The sequence below is a fragment of the Clavelina lepadiformis genome, chromosome 9, assembly GCF_947623445.1.
Source record: "Clavelina lepadiformis chromosome 9, kaClaLepa1.1, whole genome shotgun sequence".
Classification (NCBI taxonomy): domain Eukaryota; kingdom Metazoa; phylum Chordata; class Ascidiacea; order Aplousobranchia; family Clavelinidae; genus Clavelina; species Clavelina lepadiformis.
In genome coordinates this window covers 5,228,930-5,247,949 of record NC_135248.1, presented here as the reverse complement: position 1 = coordinate 5,247,949, position 19,020 = coordinate 5,228,930, and the positions used below count along the sequence as shown (strand labels likewise).

Here is a 19,020-nt window from a genome sequence, read left to right as displayed (position 1 = left end):
TTATTATGAATTATTGACCGTCTTAACTCTTTATTCCACTAATTTTGTAGGTGTATTTACAGCCCAGCGTAGAATAAAATAATGGTAACAATAGAAAAGAAAAGGCGACGCAGTAATAGGGATGCATATTCCAACGAATAACGAATCCTGAAGAACCGAATCTCAAAAGATTCGAATCTATTTGTCATATTTTTCCAAATCTTAGGTACCGGTTTTATTCTATAATTGAAGGTTTTCATTGGCACGTGCAGGAGATGTTGTTGTCACTTGTTATTTCACATTCCAATACTATGCAGTAGGTGCATTTATCTAGGGTTGCCATACGTCAGGATTTTCCCTGACATGTCAGGGAATTTCGTGTTCAAATCTGCGTCAGGGAGAAATGCTAAAATGTACTTAAAAAGTCCGGGATTTTTTAAAATTGTATTTTAGTCCAAGTTTTTCTAGGTTGCCACCTTTTTTCAAACTTTTTCTAGGTCGCGAACATTCTCAGCTCGTCAAAACTGTCTGCAACTCGTTTATGACGTAAGTTGTTTACTACCTTTTAAGATTTTAAGAAAGAGATAAGATGACCATTGAGAGAACATGAAAGGAATTTATTTCTAACAGTTTTCTTTCCTACCCCTTTCACCAGCTGTTATTCTAAAAATGCTGCTATTTTAATTCATAATTAGGCAGTGCACATTGTTTTGTCGTACGTCATTAGGATGTGTCAATGCGATTGTTCTTAACAATAAGAGATGCTCGAGCTTGTGATTGATCGTGCAGTCTGTGGCCAACACAACTATTTATTTTTGCCGTGTCAAACTGAAAAGTATATTACCTTAAAAACTGAATAACCTACCGAATGTACTAGGTGCCTACAAACAATTCAACCATTTGCCGAAGGCGAATCTTGATTTGGTGGAATAAAATTTCAATTACCAAAAAATGCTGAATGATTGACAAGTTTTCTACATTTATGTATATGAGGGGCTGGATTTGTTATGTGATATCTACCACCGGCTTTACCAAGGCAAAAATTTTAACTTCGGGAAGGTATTCTATGCAAACAACAAAATGGAAAGGATTTCGGTTTTCTGTTTCTGTACGAATATCGTTTTATTAATAAATGCTATTTACCTGATAAAGCACTCAAGCAGTGATTACATTTTTAAGTAGGCTAAATGTGTCTTTGTTTTGTTAAAAAATTTAATATTTGAACTTTTCTTAAGGGTTTTCAACGCCTTTTCAATCGTTCATGTCTTGCGTCCAAGTTAACTTTGCCACGTAAATTTCCTTGTGACATCACAATGTGTTTTATGTTACTTGCCATTACAAGTTTATGCTGGGGCAATTTTTAGAAAAAGTGTTAAGAAACACTAAAACAATGTGTGCGGATTTGAGATATGACACTAAACTGGTAGACCGCGGAGGTTTGGCCACTTGAAAGGTAGATCTTGGGCACACCTGGTTTTAATACTCTGCAGAAAACGCATGCTATTGCGATACTAAACAGTGTTTTCCAACCCGCTCATTTGCCACCCAAAGTTTTGGCAGAAAAATTCATAACCCACCTGGACAGCATTTGCCAAGCAATTGCGTTTAACATTTCCAAAGTAAATTCTTCTTGCCCCAAACTACGCAAAAATGCTAAACTACTGGTCACTGTGACTCATGACGTTTTGGTACGGCAGCTGACTTCTAACGACTCCTGACGAAGAGTGAAATCACGAAAATAAAGAGGCCAACTGAAATTTAATCTTTTACGTTGGGTAGAATGTATAAGTTTAAAATCAATCCAATTGCTAGCTAAATATGTTTCTGACAAATTACACTTCTCTGAACGAAAATGTAAACCAGACAAATTTGTTGACAGCCAGGACAATATGATAAATCGATAACCAATTTAACGCAGTGCGTAGTGTGACGTAATAAACTTTTTCAAAGTTAAAGACATCCACTTGTCTTGAGTTACAGTTTAAATTTACTCGAGTCATAACTCAACTTGATTCGAGTCAGACTAAATGAATTGGTTAACTTTCTCACCTTTTATTTAATCAATACGAAGCATGACAAACTTCGTCGGCTTGTGGCAGTGTCAGTGTGTGGTCAACGTAACGCCATCATTTGACATTTAAATTAAGTGGAAACACAACACAGTTCCTATCTTGTGCACCTGCAGTAACAGTACTGCATATAAAATTTACTTTAAAAGCTTTCGGTGATGGCCTTTTGCTGTTCCACAGGAATGGCAAAAAAATGCTTCCAAGCAAAGGTTTATTTCTTTCAGATAAAATCTAGCTTGCATCTCCTTCGGGAACTTTCCATTCTAATCTTCTGCCATCGTCATAAAGTTTCTTCAAAGTGACTTGTTGGAATTCGCGAAGTTTTTCCTTGCCTTCAGTTAACTCCTGGTACTTTCTACAAAATAACCACGAGAATACGAAAAATAATGCAAATTTAGGTAGGTGTATATTCATAGCAAATGCTAATATAGAAATAAATATTTGTTCTTATAATTAAATTTCGGCACACATTTTCCATTAACATTCTTGATACAGTATGAGACATACTTGTAAAGTTTCAAGGCAGTTCGTGCGTCTTCAATACTGTCATGCATATCGTTCTGTATTTTTTCATCTGTTTTAATACAGTGGTCATGAAAACATCTTTTGAAAGTCACCAATTTGCGACAACGTCCTTATTTCTTAGATTATTGCACTTTTCATGAATAAGGTCAATATTTTTTATAGTTTCTTTTGCTTATTAATTATTACTAAGAAATGTACTTATATATGACTTGCGCGTATTATTTTAACTCCTCCAGAAAGCGTGCTAAAATTATGTTTACACATAACCAACGGTTTCCCAAACGAAGCCATACCATTTGCTGAACTACAAGTACGTGGTTTTATGTTTTTTTATTCAGCATTTAGTCGGCCGAATCCCAACAAACAACATTTTGTGCTACTTGTGTCTGATATTCAGGCAATGGCAACTTCAATGGTACACAGTGAGATGAATATAGCAGTGAGACTGATATGTGAATCAATATGTCTGGGATGAGGTGCACAGAAAATCTTTCCTGATTATGTTTATGTTTGATGTTGCTCGATGGCACCCTTTGCCATAGTGGCATAAGTAGACATGGTTTTCACAAAACAAAGAATGTAAATCACTTACCCAAAAAATACCAAGCTAAAAACCGAAGGGACACAAATCTTTTTCGAGGCATGTGATATAGATGAACGGTATCTCTGATTTGATTTTCTGGCACCTTTAAATATACAAAAGTTGTAGAAACAACTGGTTATAGATTCTTTTCACACTGAATGATGTTCGTTATTTTTTAGTTACTTAATCATCCTGAAAACAACTTTATAAAATTATGATTACCTTTCATTACTGCTCACATATGCATGCAAAGAAACAATAGCAAATAGGCTGTTACTATTTTAACGAAAAAAAATGTACGTGCAAAGCTATTTTTTATGTTTTTTTGTTAACCTAACATAAATGTTATAAAATGTTAAACTAAAGTAAATCTTGCTTTTAATTTAAATCTAACTTCAATCAAACCCTAAACAGCTTAAATCGAGTTTTTGCCTACCATTCTCTTAAGCAAAGCGTTTATCTTTAACAACGGGTTGCGTGACCCGCTTCAGTACTAACGGCGAAACAGTCACTCTGTAACAAAGATACTTACATGAATATTGATGACTTTGAAGTCTTTGTTCAGGCCATGGCCAACAATAACGCAGCCGCATTGAATAAGATACCTTAATTTACAGTACGTTAGCTTAAGTGTTGCTAAATGTTTTGATGAAATTGAAACGTCCAAATCGCCAGGCTTAATACCTATAGCACCAAAAAAATAAATATGAAGTAAATATGTAACCTTCACTGAACTAGCAGACAAATTTCAGGAGCGATTGTAATTACTGCCTTTATTACTGGAATAAGCATAATAACCTAATATAACACAAGGCAAGCGTTACTTTTTCAGCCAATGCAGCTTACCGGAAAACTTTGTAAGGTAATCCACCACTTGCTCCTGGGTGGCAATATAGTCATCTATGAACGGTTCCCCCTCTAGTGGACCTTCACCCCTCACAACTGTAACTCGAGCGAGGAGTAAGTGACTCGGTTTGATTGTAGAACGAGTCCCATCACTATGCAATTCTGCTTCTTCCTAAAACACAAAGGCATCTAGTAATATGTCAACTGTCCAGTGCAGAATGCGCTTACCTGGCAGTTAACAATGACTGACGGTATGCAATGACTATCAACTTTTGATTAAGTATGCATTGTCTGCCTGCTTTATACCACATTCTTTGTTTTTATGGTGATATGACAAAGATGATAAAAGTACGCCAAAGCACGTAGATTGTATGTATTTAATTTTATCTAGTGCAAGCATTTTCCAACTTACTGCGTTTAGGGTGACAAATTCTGCATCAAGAGCTACGAGCACACCTTCTTTGGATGGAATTTCTTCTTCGGAGAGTGTGGTGAAAGTCATAGCTGATGCAGGGCTCCTTGGCTCAACGCTCGTGCTTAAGTGGCGTCTGAGGCCACCTTTTGAAATACTTGGCGTTGGAAGCAGAATATCGGATGTCAATGGGAAATCAACTTCGAATTTATGCCTATGCAAACAAAAATGCCATTAAAATACAAGTTCTCGAATATATCCATTTTGCCGAAACCAGGCATTTCAACTTTAGAAAGGTTGAGATAGCGACCTTACATTGTACTCAATTTTAAAGTCTAAATTGCAGTCAGAAATGATATAATTGTAGAAACTGAAAAAAATGTAGATTGTCCTACCTTTTATTAATGTCACTTCGTACATAGTAAAGAATGCATGGAACCTTCCATTTAAGGTCAAAATCAACGGCTTCTTCTTTATCAATCGCACATATTTGAATGTCATTGAATAGATACCACTGAGTGTGTGTGACCCCCTTTAATTATTTAACAATAATAACAATAACAATATTGATTTAACCTAAAGCACTGTCAGACAATATTGTATAAACTAATTCTTTGCACCTCCTTACGCTGATGGTACTTCTTTCCAACATTTATATGAGCCACTAAGTTTCCGCCTGTTCTTGCATCATCTATATGCGCTACTGTTGCAAAAAGCTCGTAAGATGCTTTTCTAAAACAACAGTCGTTATCATTTAAAACTAGGTAGTCATAGAAAGTTTAGTATACAAGAAAATATATACAATGCATGTATACAATAATTTTCATGATATTAGCATTAAAAATTAAAAAAGATAATTAAATGAAACGAGTAATTAACACAAAGTTGAGAATGCAAAAGGCAAACATAAGACTTACCGAACGTCTCCTTCAGAATCTTCTTGCTCTTCATTTAAACCTAGAAAATAATTGACGTGTTAAAAACGAGTCAAAAGATACAAAAAGTCAATTTACCATAATTGCCAAGTCAAAAAACATATCATACAATCAGTGTCCGATCTGACTGTCAGTTGTCCATTGCTGTCGATGGACATGTCTAGTCTATGTGGAACCCATCCAGATGTATTAGCTTTCTCATAAGAAAAGTCAAGGCCTTCCCTTTCTGCAAAGACATTCCTGGCAAAACAAATTTTCATGCAAAGGTTTAAAGTGCTTTAAGAGTCAGTCTACGCTAGTGTTAGTATAGAGTGAAAGTTTGTCAAATTGAAGCTTACAAGACTATAAACTTCCTTAGAGTTACCCAAAGGTGATACTAATATACAGGCATTCTGCCAAAACCAGTTAAGTTACTCTGAATTATCAAAAACTTGGATTTAAGCTAAGGAGAATGGGCTTACGTTGTGAACTCACACTATACATTTTTTCCGAAAATTCCCTAAACTAGAGCATGTACCATGCATCACTTGATGATATGCTGTTGCTTGGAGCAAGGTCATTACCACTTCTCTCTTGATTATTTTTCTTACCGGGTTTGTTTGCATGACCTTCCTTCTTTTTTTCAAACAATTCTGTCTGTGTCTAAAAATGTAGGAATTCTTCATTAAGCTTTGCTGATATAATATAAATGACAGTTCTAGTGTAACTGCAGCAATTGTCAAAGTTGTTAACGTTTTAACAAGCACTGCCTACCTTCCAAAACTGGGTATCCTCTTCTCTAAACAAAGCACAACTGAGCGATAATATATCAGGTAAAGAAATTGGAGTTTTTGTTTGGACCTACAAAAGTTTTCAAACTTAACAAAGTATGGCAGTGCAGTCATATTATTACAAAAGCTTTGCAAAGAAATACAATTTCTGTGTTGATTGAACCCACATCCTAACATACATTAGCCACACAAGTGTTTTTCAAGTAAAGGTCGCCGAATGGATAATGATTACACATTGATACAAATTGTTTACAAACCATAGGTTGGTATGTCTCTGTTTCTTGGTCCCATGACTTGGTGTGTATTTGTGAGCAAATGCTGTTCTTCAATACTGTGCTGAACGGCACATATTCTGCCGGTTCTCCTGTTTAGAAAAAAGTAGTATGACTAATAGTTTAAAAAAAAGTTATTGATGAATATTCGTTAAAACAAAAAAACGAGAAAACTAGGAAGTATCTTTATACAACATGAAACTTGCAAACACACGTTTGTTATTAGCTTATTTATGTACCAGGCTTACTCAGTGGTGGATAGGATAGGTTAAACAGAAATTGAACTGATTTTCTTTCAGATGTCCTGCCACTTCGGAAAAGATTGCTGATTCCCATCTCAGTTCCAAAGAGTTTTTCAATCAGAGAATGCTTCAAACTACCCACAGGTTCTTTCTCTTTATAGTAGAAAATGATACGTTGGTAATATAGTGGTGAAATCGTTTAAATGGAATATGTACAAATAATGATATGGTAATAAAATAGTAGTAATGATTTCACACATGTACAACTAATTCTTCAGATATTTTAATGTTTAGTTTGCAATCTTTTCCATTAAAGAATAGAAAGCAATGAGTTAACACCTAGATTATTTCTTTCATTTGCATCAGATGAGTCAAAAGGATCAACCTCGGAAGTAGCTGATGGTGATTCAACAAATGGTACGGTTTCCTGAAGATAATAATCAAGAAAAATTTAGTAATTTTTCTCACCTGCACAATGCATATATCTATTGTCTGTTTAGAAAACATTTCGAAATTAAATATAAGTAATAAAATATTCCTCTTCGCTTTGTTTGTTCAATAGCTACGTCACTTAACCGTGTGTAGTTGCTGTAAAATAAACCTATTCCAGTTCTGAATAAGCTGGCCAAGATTGGCATTGGTTCCACCACTTGCAATTTGTTCGGGTTTTGAGGCATTTTTTAGCAATCCCAGTGCTGTGGCTTCAGGTATTGTCCGAAATGCTCTTAGGAAGTTACTTGCCTATCAAAATAAAAAACAGATTGTTTAAAACACTGCAACTAGAAACAGGGTGTATTAATTGCAGATGTTTCTCACAAAGCCTATTCTCATTACCGGTATGCATTTTTATAAATAAAAATTTGTCACATAAAAACCAAACTTTTTTCTTTTTATCAAAATAACGTTTATAAAGATTACCAGCCGGATTTTCTGTAAAAATATAAGCACATGTTAAGCATAATAGCCAGACATGTTTATTTACACGGGAATTAATATGTATATATTTCTATTTATAAAAATATACATATCTGCCAGCAAATTATTTTCACATCCTTTTCAGTGATGATTTTAATAGTGTTGCATGCATTGTATTCTTTATCCTTATACATTCTTACTACTTTTATACATTTGATGATTTGTGTATTTTAGGCTAAGCGAACATTGAGCATAATTTTAGGCCTGAAATTGCTGACTGATATAATCATAAGCCAGCCTAATCTCATAGGCTTGTGAAATCTGACTGACAAGAATCAGAGGGACTTTAAATTAACATATCATAGCAGGCTGTGTAAGATTCACAAACCATATATACATATATACCATTGTGTACCTGGAGAACTCCACTCCGGGCAGAATCTTGCATATGAAACAAAAACCCCAATTCTTCAGCCAAGTCAAATTCTTTTGCTAAATTATGGTGGCTTTGTAAACCGCAGCGCAATGGTTCGATGAAATACAGAACCTAAAAAATAAGGATTAATGGCGTTTCTTCAATTGTATCAGAATTTTCTAAGCTAAATATGCTTGAAAAAAAAAATTAGCCGCAATGCAGTTGATGCTTACAATTTACTGTGAACTAACCCGTTTTTGCTAAATAATTAGAAAAATTATGGAATTAGAAGATAAAAGAACAAAAAATAATTCATAAGCTTGAGCACCTATTCTCAAGTGGTTGATATGTTATATTTGAAAGGTTCTATAAAATACATCAAAAATCAAAAAGAGTTTATTTTGGATACATATAGAGCTATTTAATACCTGTAGCATACAATTGCAGTACGCATTTGGTATGTTTGGTTCTAAACCAGCAAAATTGGTCTTATTATAGTGTTGGATCATTTCGTTTTCCTCTTCTCCGAGCTTTGAGTATTTAAAAATAACCTGAAGTGCAATTAAAAGAAAAGATATTTATATTCTAGTTTCAAGCGCAAGTTTACATCCTAAGAATTTCATGAAAGTTGATAAGAAAGTGAGACCGACTTTGCGGTATTTCTTTGGGACCATGTACAAATGTGGTTGTTCATCTCTTCCAAGGGGAGAGTCTGGAACTGCAGCCTTCTTGCCTTTACTGTCTCGGACTGACATGTCTTTGAGCTTATATGGCACCTATTATAGCACAAAAATCATAAAATAAAAGTAGTAGGTGAAATTGTATTAATGCAATAAAAATATCAATATTTTAATAGCAAAATTTTGCAGAAATTTAATAGCAAATTAGTAGTTTCGTCCAGTAAGGAGTTGAAATGCCATTCTTGGATTGGGCAAAGTCATAACTTGACGCTGATTTCTCAACACTCAAGCTCCCCAGTTAGTAAGTTTGCTGGTGCACATTTTTCAAAGAATGTTTTTAATGTTTTTTCTTGTTATGCAAACTTGCCCGAATTCGGCACTGTTTACCAAGCGTCATTAATACCTTGTTCAGAAGCATTGCAACCAGATTGTCTCGCAATTGTTACCATGTCCAGAAAAAGGCAAGTCAGATACTTTACCAGCACAACACTGAGCCAATTACGTTTATTCTAATGCTCAATATATTCTACAGCATGTTGGCTATGGTATATTTCATTATCTTGTAAAACATAATTTTATATAACTCATACTTGTAAGCATCACACTACAAATTTGTACCTGATTTCTGCGCCTGTTACCCGGGTTAGGAGCATAACCAATACCATGCACAACCTTCATGGAACGGATTAAATCGGGGTCTATGGGAGGTGGTCTTCTACTGACAGGAATACAGAGCTCAACTGGCCAATCAGAAAAGAGCGGTTCATTGTAATATGGCAATGGCACCATTGAAAGTGGAATCTGATTTCAAAAAAATCTAAACTGATAGCAGCTGTGTTGAAGGAAAATCTTAGAAGATATTTCTGTTCGCTTTACTTTCAATAATAAAATTTCTATTTACCATATCGTCATTTATGTTAATCGGATCAACGTGATCAGTTAGAGCAGCAAATTCAGGATCTTTGGGAAAATTGTTGAATGTAGGATTTCCAGAAGCAGACCAAAGATGCATATATCCACCTTTATAGTAAAAATAAAACTATGTTTTGCTGAACCATGTCGCCAACTTTTAACACTAATAAGACATTAGAAACGAATCTCATCATTTACCAAATAACACTGAACTGACGCTTATGCTAACAATATATTACTGTTGCTAAGGTTCTAATACCTGAATCACCAAAGCCGATTGCTTGCACAGAAGGTGAAACGTCAAGATTGACTATCGAAGTTCCCGGAAGATTTGCTTGATAAATGGGAGTGTTAGGAGTGACTGCCGCATTGTCTTCAATGAGAAGAAATTGGCCACTTTGTGAGACAACAAGCATTCTTCGTGTATAAGTGGCTAAGAATCTATATTTAAAAAAGTAAACGAAGAAAAGTGATGATATCAAAATTATAGAAAATCTAAATACTTGTCCATTAGGCAATAATAGTTAAAAAGTTAGGCAAATCTTCTCAGCTTACATTTGTGCGGCAAAAGCTTCTAGTTTAAAAAACATGCTTTTAAATTTGTTGTTGTGTTAATTTGTTGTTTGTGTTAATTGTGTATGGTATTTATAATACAACTTGGATTACAAAGTGAATGTAATGTAACGTAATCAAATGTAAATCAAACGAATTGTAACAAAAGAAAAAATAAGACTGCTACATTATAGGAGTTTTTGTGAAATATTTTCTCTTCTACAAATTGCATTCAGACCATGCATGCAAACATTTGAGAAAAACTTTTTTGGTGATTGTTTTAGGGATTTATATACTGATGGTTTTTTGAAAGTGACCGCAGTCACCGATGTGGCAATATCTACCGATTGGTATAAAATTTCTGGCTTTAAATGTTGAATTAAAGTCCAGGTAAAAGCAATTATTTAAAACTGATTGCAAAGAAAATATTATCTGCCTAGATACCTTAAAAATGATGGCTGTATTGCACATTGTATCGGAGATAAAGCCCTCATCATTCTAAGATCATACATTTTGACAAAGCGATCCAGACTCAAGTGTTGGGCACCACTACTTCCAGATCTGCAAAAGATTGCTAATAAATAATACTAAATCATTCGATCCGAGATCTGTATGTTGCCGATACAGGTATAAAATATTAAGAAGTTATTGTACGTTCTGTAAAGAGTACTAAAATGCATTTTGTGTATGCTGCCTTGCAGTTAAATCCAAAATTAACCATCCTACCCAGGCCTTCTGGAAAACCCACAAGTAATTACGGTATGACCATTGGCATCAAAGTCTGAAATGGTTCCAGAATGGGCATCAAGTGTGTGAGTAATCTTCAATGAATCTGGGTCTCGTAGCATTATCTAACAGTAAACGATACCGTATGTAACAATATAAGCCTAAAACATGATGCTTGTTGAAGAATTAATCTTCAATTGTGGACATTAGCATAAAAAGTTGGATAAAACAATACCTTTCCATTAAATCCACCACAGCATAAAAATCTTGAAGTAGTTCGGAATATAGCTGTACCTTCGTGTGGAGCTAATGGAATGCTAAAAGAAAAATAGAATGTCATTTTTAGTACTACAGTACTTACTTAATGTTGCTTATAAAAACTACAACATTTCTATGGCTATTTTTATCCTGAAAAAAATGTCAAAATACTGTAAAGTCCATTTCTTGTTTGCTGCGACTATTGATATCCAACTAATGTCGCAATTTACCTTCTAGAAATGGACCCGGTGTTTAAATCAAGATCAATTAAGGAAGTATTTTTACCACCGAGGAGCAGATGTTTTTCTCTTCTCAATGTCATGCACTGGGTGTCTTGCAAACTATCATCTCTTATGAAAATAAAGTTGCAAAACATCAATGAAATATTACATATGTATTTTAAACTATCATAATGGGTATAAGGTGAGAAATAGAGTTTAATCAAAACTGACGATAAAAAGTATCAAACGGGCTCACTTAAAAGTGTAAATTGGCACGCCTCGTTTCAGTGAACATTTCAGAGTATCTTTTGTCAAGGCTAAAACTCTTTCCCCATGTGATAGAATCTCAAGCACAGGATTGTGAGGATGTACTTGAAAGGAAGTGTACTTTTGCATGGTAGGCCCATAATATGATGTTATATGGCCCTTTAGTAGAGACAAAAACAAAATTTGTTTAAATTAAAGCAAAGAAAAAGTATGTATTGAGCTGTCTTCAAAAACACACATGATAATTTATGTTGTATGCAGTACCACCAGAAACAAATGTCTACTCATCGCCAATGGAGTATTTTGTACAAAGAACAGCCCCAACACAAATAATAGCTTTACGAAAAAAAGTTGTAACGCTTACCCCTTGATTGCCAACCCATAGTAATTCACAGCTCGAATCGAAATGAACGGAATTTGATCCAAACTGAGGAGCGCCATCAATTGCCAGCACATTCATTTCCGCATACTCTGTGACCACCTCTATCCTGCAAACCACATGTGAAGTGTAAACAACGTTTAAGTGCACTAGGTTTAGGCATTTCCTTTTTTAATTAGTGCATGATACCGGTTGATACCTTGTTGACTAGAATTGTTTTCATCTTCATCGCACAGATTCACACACACAAAACAAAAGAAATGAACATTTTACATTGCACATTAAAATACAAATAATGTGCTGATGCACAAGGTTTCCTTAAAGGCAAACCAATTTATATTCACAATGAGGTCATAAGATGGCAAAGTAACATTTCTACCCTTTTTCCAGAACTAAGCTTAACTTAAACATTTGATTTAATATTTCTGCAGCCATATAGCTTAATGTGCACATGCAAATAATAAAAATGCACAAGGACACATTTATGAATTAGCGCACAATATGACACAGATAAACAAATTTTGCAGTGAATATTTTTACACCGTTGTTGATTTTTTTGAAAATGGAAAAAATCGATGCTTATACTGGTAATAGTATCCAGCAATCCTAACATTTGAAGTTAAAATTCCATATAACCAGTATCCATTACAAAAATATTTGTTGGACAAGTTGTCAGTTACTGTAATTAGAAAATACCAAATGCATTCACATAGGTAGCATTTACCAAATTTGATAAGCTGCCACCAATGCAATTGATCTACTGTACATTTAAGCTACATTTCCACAATTATTGATATGGTATACTGTACTAGCCTATACCCAAAAAATCTGTTTTTGCTCATTTAAACCTAAATAAAACAAGTTTACTGAACAAAAAGCAACAAATTTTAAAAACAGACATTGTTCAATTACCTCTGTAAAATGAATACTGGTAAAAGTAATTCATTAATTATTAATTATCGATGGCAACACCTACTAATTTGAATTCAGTCGAAATATATATACGCAGTAAAGCATATTGCCTTAAATTACTGTCTATTTACCTCCTATAGATTAATTTTGAGCTGAATGCTACCTCTATGCATTCAGCGATTTATTTCGACTGTAAATATCTGTGTTTTAAATGTTAGGGAACATGTCCTCTCTTCCAATAGTATAGTTGTTTTGTTGTTTGTGTTATTTTGGTTAAGTTTTTTAAACTTAGGAACTATTTTGTTAGTTTGGTGGCCATGCTAAACCCCATCTTATTGCACAATTTTATGGTTGTTATCTTGCATGTTTCAAGCCCTTGGGCTTGGCATTTTTTCCTGCTCATTACTTGTTCGTGAGCATGTGTTTTATTATGCTATAACTACAATTGTTAGCATCCAAATTTTCGCTTCGCACAGTTAATGGCACAAAATAAACAAAAAAATACTTCACTTCTGTATCTGGAAATGTGCTAATTGTCATAATTAGCACTTTTGTCTACAGAATTCTTGGGCAGATTTGATGATATTATTAGTGTTTTATTTCATAACCAACAAATGCTAAGCTGTATTTTGGCCATGTTTAGTGTAAGCGTCCCAGTTTTTATTATTTCCTGATTACGTAAACTATTACCACAGTGCACAATGCACTCTCTCAATGTTCAGTCTGGTTTTTGCAGTGATTTCGAAAGCAGTTCTATCAATCAGTTTATGGTATACACTCAATTGAGTTGGCACACTGGTGATCTCAAGTAAAGCAGTGTGTTAGCTCTTCATGTCAAACCGACTGGAGAGACTTCCAGCTACAAGAGTCTTGCGCTTAGCTTTTGCACCCGTATATAAGCTGCAGTAGACAAATAACTACTCAGTGTCAACACTGTTTAATTCAGTGACAGTAATGGCCAAAGATGATGATGACAACCCAAGACTCATAATTGAATTGACTAATGGATTACTGAAATTGGTCTCAATAGACTGGCTGGAACTATATTTTGAGCTTTCCACAGTTTCCCAAAACCGGGAGTCGTGGAAACGTTAAGACGGGAAGTGTCACATATGCTGCCAATGTGTTAACCTAATTTCCAACAAACTGTGTACAATCCATGCATCGTGCGTTTGACACTTTTTAGAGCCACACCCACCACACATAGATTGGCATTGATTTTCTCCATTTCAACTACTTCTGTAGAGGTTGGGGTCGTTTTAGGATGTAGAGGTTGATGCCGACAGATGCAGATACAGATGCAGAGTTTATCGGTCTTAGCTTACGTTACGTTATTGACTTAGTTAACCTACTACATTAGTATCTGACTCTATTGTTGCGTGCGGTTAGAATTCTCTAACCTTTCTGATAGCCGAACGTTCGTATTATATTATAACAAATACCGTTTGCCAGAAAAGGCTTTTATTGTAGGTGCTGTACACTTTCTCAATATTACAAATAACCGAGAACACAAGTCATGTGACTGTTTACACGATGTCTACTGATTCAATCACCACAACTACAGTAGTACGGTATTACATATGTCTATAACTTCGCGTCTGTGACTGAGGTTCTGAGGCTCTGAGGGAGTCTCACACAAAAGTTCAAGCTTATAAAACGTGCTGCGATGTGGCGGAAATATATGACAAAAAAGGCATGAACATTTCAAAGCGTGTGAACGTGAAAATCGGTGTGTTTGCAATGCAAATTAAATTTGGTTAAGTTGGAAACAGTTACTTGGAAGCGACCTGGTAACGTACTAAATAAGGAGCTTTCACACGAAGTTATTCGTAGCAAGTTTTCAAATATACCAACGGTAGTTTGCAGTGTTCTGAAAAGGCAAGTTTTAAACTCCATTTACTAGCTGGAAAACTCTTTCATAAGAATGATGTGGCGGGACTGAAAGTTTAAAAACTCCAATTGTTCTGGAAAACACATTTCTACGAAAGACGTAAGGATTTTACAAAAGCGAGCCAAGCCGCCACACTTCCATGAAGACAGATTTTTCCGAAATCTCCTTAAAACACTAGTTTTACCAACCAACTGAAGAATGTATCTTCCCCTACGTTGAGCCGTCAGTCAAGGACTTCATGCTCCAGTTTTTAAAAAATGCAGAACAGATTTACCACTTACTAGAACTTCTTTAAACCTCCATCACACCTTACACGACGAATGCTCAAGCTTTTTCTCAGACTGCGTTGACAAACTGTCACAGTGTGATGCACCTCGTAATCAAAATGCAGCACTGTAATGATCTCATCACCAACTCTGCTAAACACAATCACAGAGGAACAGGCCTGTCTTCCGTTGACAGACTTCACTTGCAGAATCTAACAACCACATTTATGAGACTCTCTACTTCTCTCTGTAGAGCACATCATGTGAGTGAGTGGGCCACTTAGCCTTTCCAGATGAGCGTTGGCCGACAATGAAGCCACCTACAACTCTTTTAAAGATGTAGCTCACTAAGCAATCTTCACTTTAACTCAATAGGTCACATTCGCTATCAGCGACAAACATTCTGGAAACAAACAAAATTTCACCTCATCCAAAAAATTTGATTCTTTTTGTTACCCTTAAATGCAATTCATGATGATACATGTATCATTTTGTGATGTTTTACCTAACTTATATTACCTGCACTTTTACACTTTAGAAAATATATTAGTATATACACAGAAACATACTATTTTATGTGATATTTAGTGTTATCACATGGGATACTACCACGAGCATACTATTCTATGAAAATCGCAAGGGGCGAGATAGTGTGTTAATTGTCATAATTAGCCCTTAATCCTATGGATTTCTTGTGCTGATCTGTTGATATTATAATAGTATTAGTGTTCTAGTTTGTATGCTTACCAACAAATGCGGATAGCTCAATTTTTATTCATAAAGTGAGAATATTGCTGCAGATGGAATAACATAAGAGGCTAATACAGCCGAACATTGCATACTTCCAGTACGGGTTAGTTCAGATAATAATTATGCTCATAATTAGATTAGCACATGTACAAGTAAATGGTAAGAAAGGCTATCGGAAACTCTAATGAAATTCATATGACGTTAAGTCGTTGGAATATGCATAAGAACAATATATGGATTAAAATTTTAAGTCAGTGCTTGATAGCCAGTCTGTTAAGGTGCTGTAATGCTGGTTATTGTCTCTTTTAACTTCAACTGCAGCGCATGAAAGGACATGGCTAGCTATTTGTTCTTTGCAACATTTGAATGCATTGCTTGATGATGCCACACTTTTTTCAAGAAGTGTAGGTAATTGACCTGCCCATAACGAAGTTGGATCAGTAGCACCCACTGATGTCATAGAAGATCGTGTTCAAAAGCTTGGGAGATGGTTGTTCTATTGGTTGATTTCTTCATGATGTTGGCTTGTTTGAATTTTGTTGATATACAGACAAAATCGGTTAATCGTATACTGGTTAAACATATCAATCGTTTTATGGTATCAAAATCTGAAATCCCAAACCAAATCCTATCTAATGTTAAGTAAAACCATTGGTTAACCGAATCACACTTAAAGGAATAAATTGGATTATGGTATCAGGATTTGCTTCTCACTTGCATACTGCGGTCATTTAATCATATCATCGTCTTCGGCCATACGTTCGGAAGCAAAGATGAGTTGCGCATCTCACGTTTACCGATAAGCGAAAGGAGAATGCCTTTTTCGCGTAATTGTCTTGACGTTTTAAAGCGAAGCGAGATGAGGTCACGTTGAATTGCGTGATGTCATTTGTGCAGGTTCGTTCAGTCAACTCAAACAACGAATTAATTATTTTACAAATACAGCGCAAAGGAAAAAAAAAACAACTACAGTACCGGTACCGATTACGCTTGAAAAAAAAGGCTGTGACGTAACAGAGACCATTCACGATAAAAGGAAAGTCCAATTAAAACAGTTTGCCGAAAAAATGCTTTATTCAGCAACGTGCTCTTGGGCGATAGCTGTTAATGTAGCCAGCTGTGTTGCGTAACACGGCGCAATAGGCCACTACAGTAATAAACTCTACATAATTTAACCAGAATTGTAGTCAGCTGACATTGTAGGATTGTTTCACAGAGTTGTACAATACTGTAATGCCCATTGCAACCGAGTTAGCTTATACACATTATCAACAATAATGTCTGTTCATGATAAACATTTTTTTAGCATATGAGTTAAACGGATCAATCGGATAATCGTATCAAAACGTCTGGCAAATAGGTGATACGATTAACCGATTTCGTCTGTAGAATTTTTTCAAAGTGGCTCAATGCAGCAGAGTATTTGCAATACTTTAGTAGATGTTGATCTTATGCTTTCAGAGACATGTTGCATGCATTTGAACGGGACGTGATAAAATAGCTTTGTGTGTTTACTTTTTGACCAGACTGTGGCACAGTATTCCGCTGCAGAGCAAACAGCGTACGTTTGAAATGCATGCAACCCTGAGTCATAACAGCTGCCACTGAGTATTTTGAACTTGCTACAGCTTGTGTTTTTTTGCAGATTTTCAGATGACAACACAAAAAATCTTTAACTTATCATTTCTACCATCCTTCTGGCAAAACTGTAGCTTGAGGTTGTTTTCAAAAAGTTTAGGGTCAATCAATGGGGCCAGACTGTGTCATAAATAGGTGACAAATTTACGTAAACTGTGGCAACCTTCTTCTTGTTACCGAATCTATACTCAATATTTTCATCATACAGGCAAACTGATCAACTGTACAAAGTTTATGCCCAACATAAACCTGGCTTGTTCATGAGAACAGATTTTTTGCTGAGATGGGTTAAGAATAATGGGTCGAATCCTGTTGTAAAGGAGTCGGGCTTAATGATAGCTAAAACCTTGAAAAATTTCCAGATTTTGCAAATTTTTTTCAGAAGGAGGAATGAGAAGTAGTTGGTGCCATTCCATTCAAAACACAAGAGGTGAAGGTGGAGGAAGAACTCAATAAGAATATTGTCACACCCAGGGGCCTTCCCTGGAGCCAGCATTTTGGGGCAATCTTCAGCTCTTTCACATCAATCTTTGATGACAAGTTTGCTTCCACGTCACTCCACTCCACTCCAGCTGCGGTCTTTGAATTTTTTATTATTGGCTAGGTAAATCACTACATGGAGTTTGCAGAAACTTCTGTTGTGAGTGTTGTTGCTGTGGTTTATCCTGTTAATTTGCTTAATATGTACCACACTTGTTAGCTAGAGTGGTACTTGTTAGTGCCATCTGTTTTCTCCAGGATGACTCTGGATACTATGTACTAACCCATAGTGGAAAGTGTGGCAGTTGCACGCATGAGGTTTATTAAAGTGGACACCAAATTTTTATCTTCAAAGAATGGCTGGTTGTTTGAACGCCAGTTTATATTAAATGTAGTAGTATTAGGTGCCTATAAATTTAAAAATCATACATGCAAATTTCAAATTCTTGACATCAAAAACATGCAAAATAATTAAAATATAACGCATGGCAAAGTATGGCTAGCTCGGCTCAGTAGCCAAGTGGATGGAGCACTGGTCTTACTATAATGCAGCCCAAGTTGTGTGTTTGATATTGGGTGTCGCTACCATTGTACTGCACTTAGACAAGGCATTACGACGCTTGCTTTGGTTTAGTGGACCTTGTGCATGAACAGTTTCAAGAACTGGCAATACTAGGCCTATAAAAAAAATATCACTAACTTCCAAATATATCTCAGATGAAAGTAAATTATGTATCAAACTGCATTTCTTATAATGAAACTGCTAAAAATATGTAGTAGTAGCAGTATAAAGACCACAAGATATCAAAAGGTTATCAAGATTTATACTTTTATAGGCTACAGTTTTCTACTATAATATACGTACGGCATAGAAGTCAATTCTGCAGGAATTCCATGCGCTCTTGACGCTTGATAATCCGGTGGTCCAACAGCAAACATGTTGAAAAAACAATGAACCGCAAAAATCAAACTGTACTTAAAAGGTCCATAAAAATTACTTTTCAGTAACAACCGTACGTCGGTCAGAAATGTCTGAATGCAAGAAAATTTGGGTTATGTGAAGTTGTGCACAACATCCTGATAATGATATGACCTGTACATTCACCACCCTGAAAAATATAGCGG

At 35.4% G+C, this 19,020-nt stretch overlaps 1 protein-coding gene across 2 annotated transcripts; it reads right to left on the bottom strand.

Moving 5' to 3' along the window:
* Positions 1-1,718: 1,718 nt before the first annotated feature.
* LOC143470462 (PAN2-PAN3 deadenylation complex catalytic subunit PAN2-like) lies at positions 1,719-18,983 on the bottom strand. 2 transcript variants are annotated; one of them, XM_076968613.1, is made up of 29 exons: positions 18,761-18,983; positions 11,944-12,067; positions 11,569-11,738; positions 11,322-11,441; positions 11,069-11,150; positions 10,834-10,958; positions 10,552-10,668; positions 9,815-9,996; positions 9,545-9,663; positions 9,262-9,444; positions 8,614-8,739; positions 8,392-8,514; positions 7,964-8,095; positions 7,210-7,374; positions 6,973-7,060; positions 6,631-6,786; positions 6,377-6,483; positions 6,103-6,189; positions 5,867-5,991; positions 5,459-5,589; positions 5,332-5,371; positions 5,035-5,146; positions 4,810-4,946; positions 4,415-4,628; positions 4,003-4,174; positions 3,689-3,840; positions 3,166-3,259; positions 2,556-2,622; positions 1,719-2,403 (listed from the first exon to the last, which is right to left on the bottom strand). In XM_076968613.1, the coding sequence occupies exons 1-29, from the start codon at positions 18,832-18,834 to the stop codon at positions 2,280-2,282; spliced, it is 3,648 nt and encodes a 1,215-aa protein (XP_076824728.1). In that variant the 5' UTR covers positions 18,835-18,983; the 3' UTR covers positions 1,719-2,279. The 2 variants fall into 2 exon arrangements, with proteins under 2 accessions (XP_076824728.1, XP_076824729.1); XM_076968614.1 differs by having other exon boundaries at positions 6,640-6,786.
* Between the last annotated feature and the right edge of the window lie 37 nt (positions 18,984-19,020).

Bases quoted from the DNA above. Each gene is read 5' to 3' on its own strand.
- LOC143470462 (XM_076968613.1), bottom strand. From the start codon at position 18,834: ATGTTTGCTGTTGGACCACCGGATTATCAAGCGTCAAGAGCGCATGGA. The intron at 4,629-4,809 runs GTAGGACAATCT...TTGTTTGCATAG, and splicing joins CGAAGTGACATTAATAAAAG to GCATAAATTCGAAGTTGATT. The intron at 2,623-3,165 runs GTAAGTGATTTA...GTATTAAAACAG, and splicing joins TTTAGCTTGGTATTTTTTGG to ATGAAAAAATACAGAACGAT.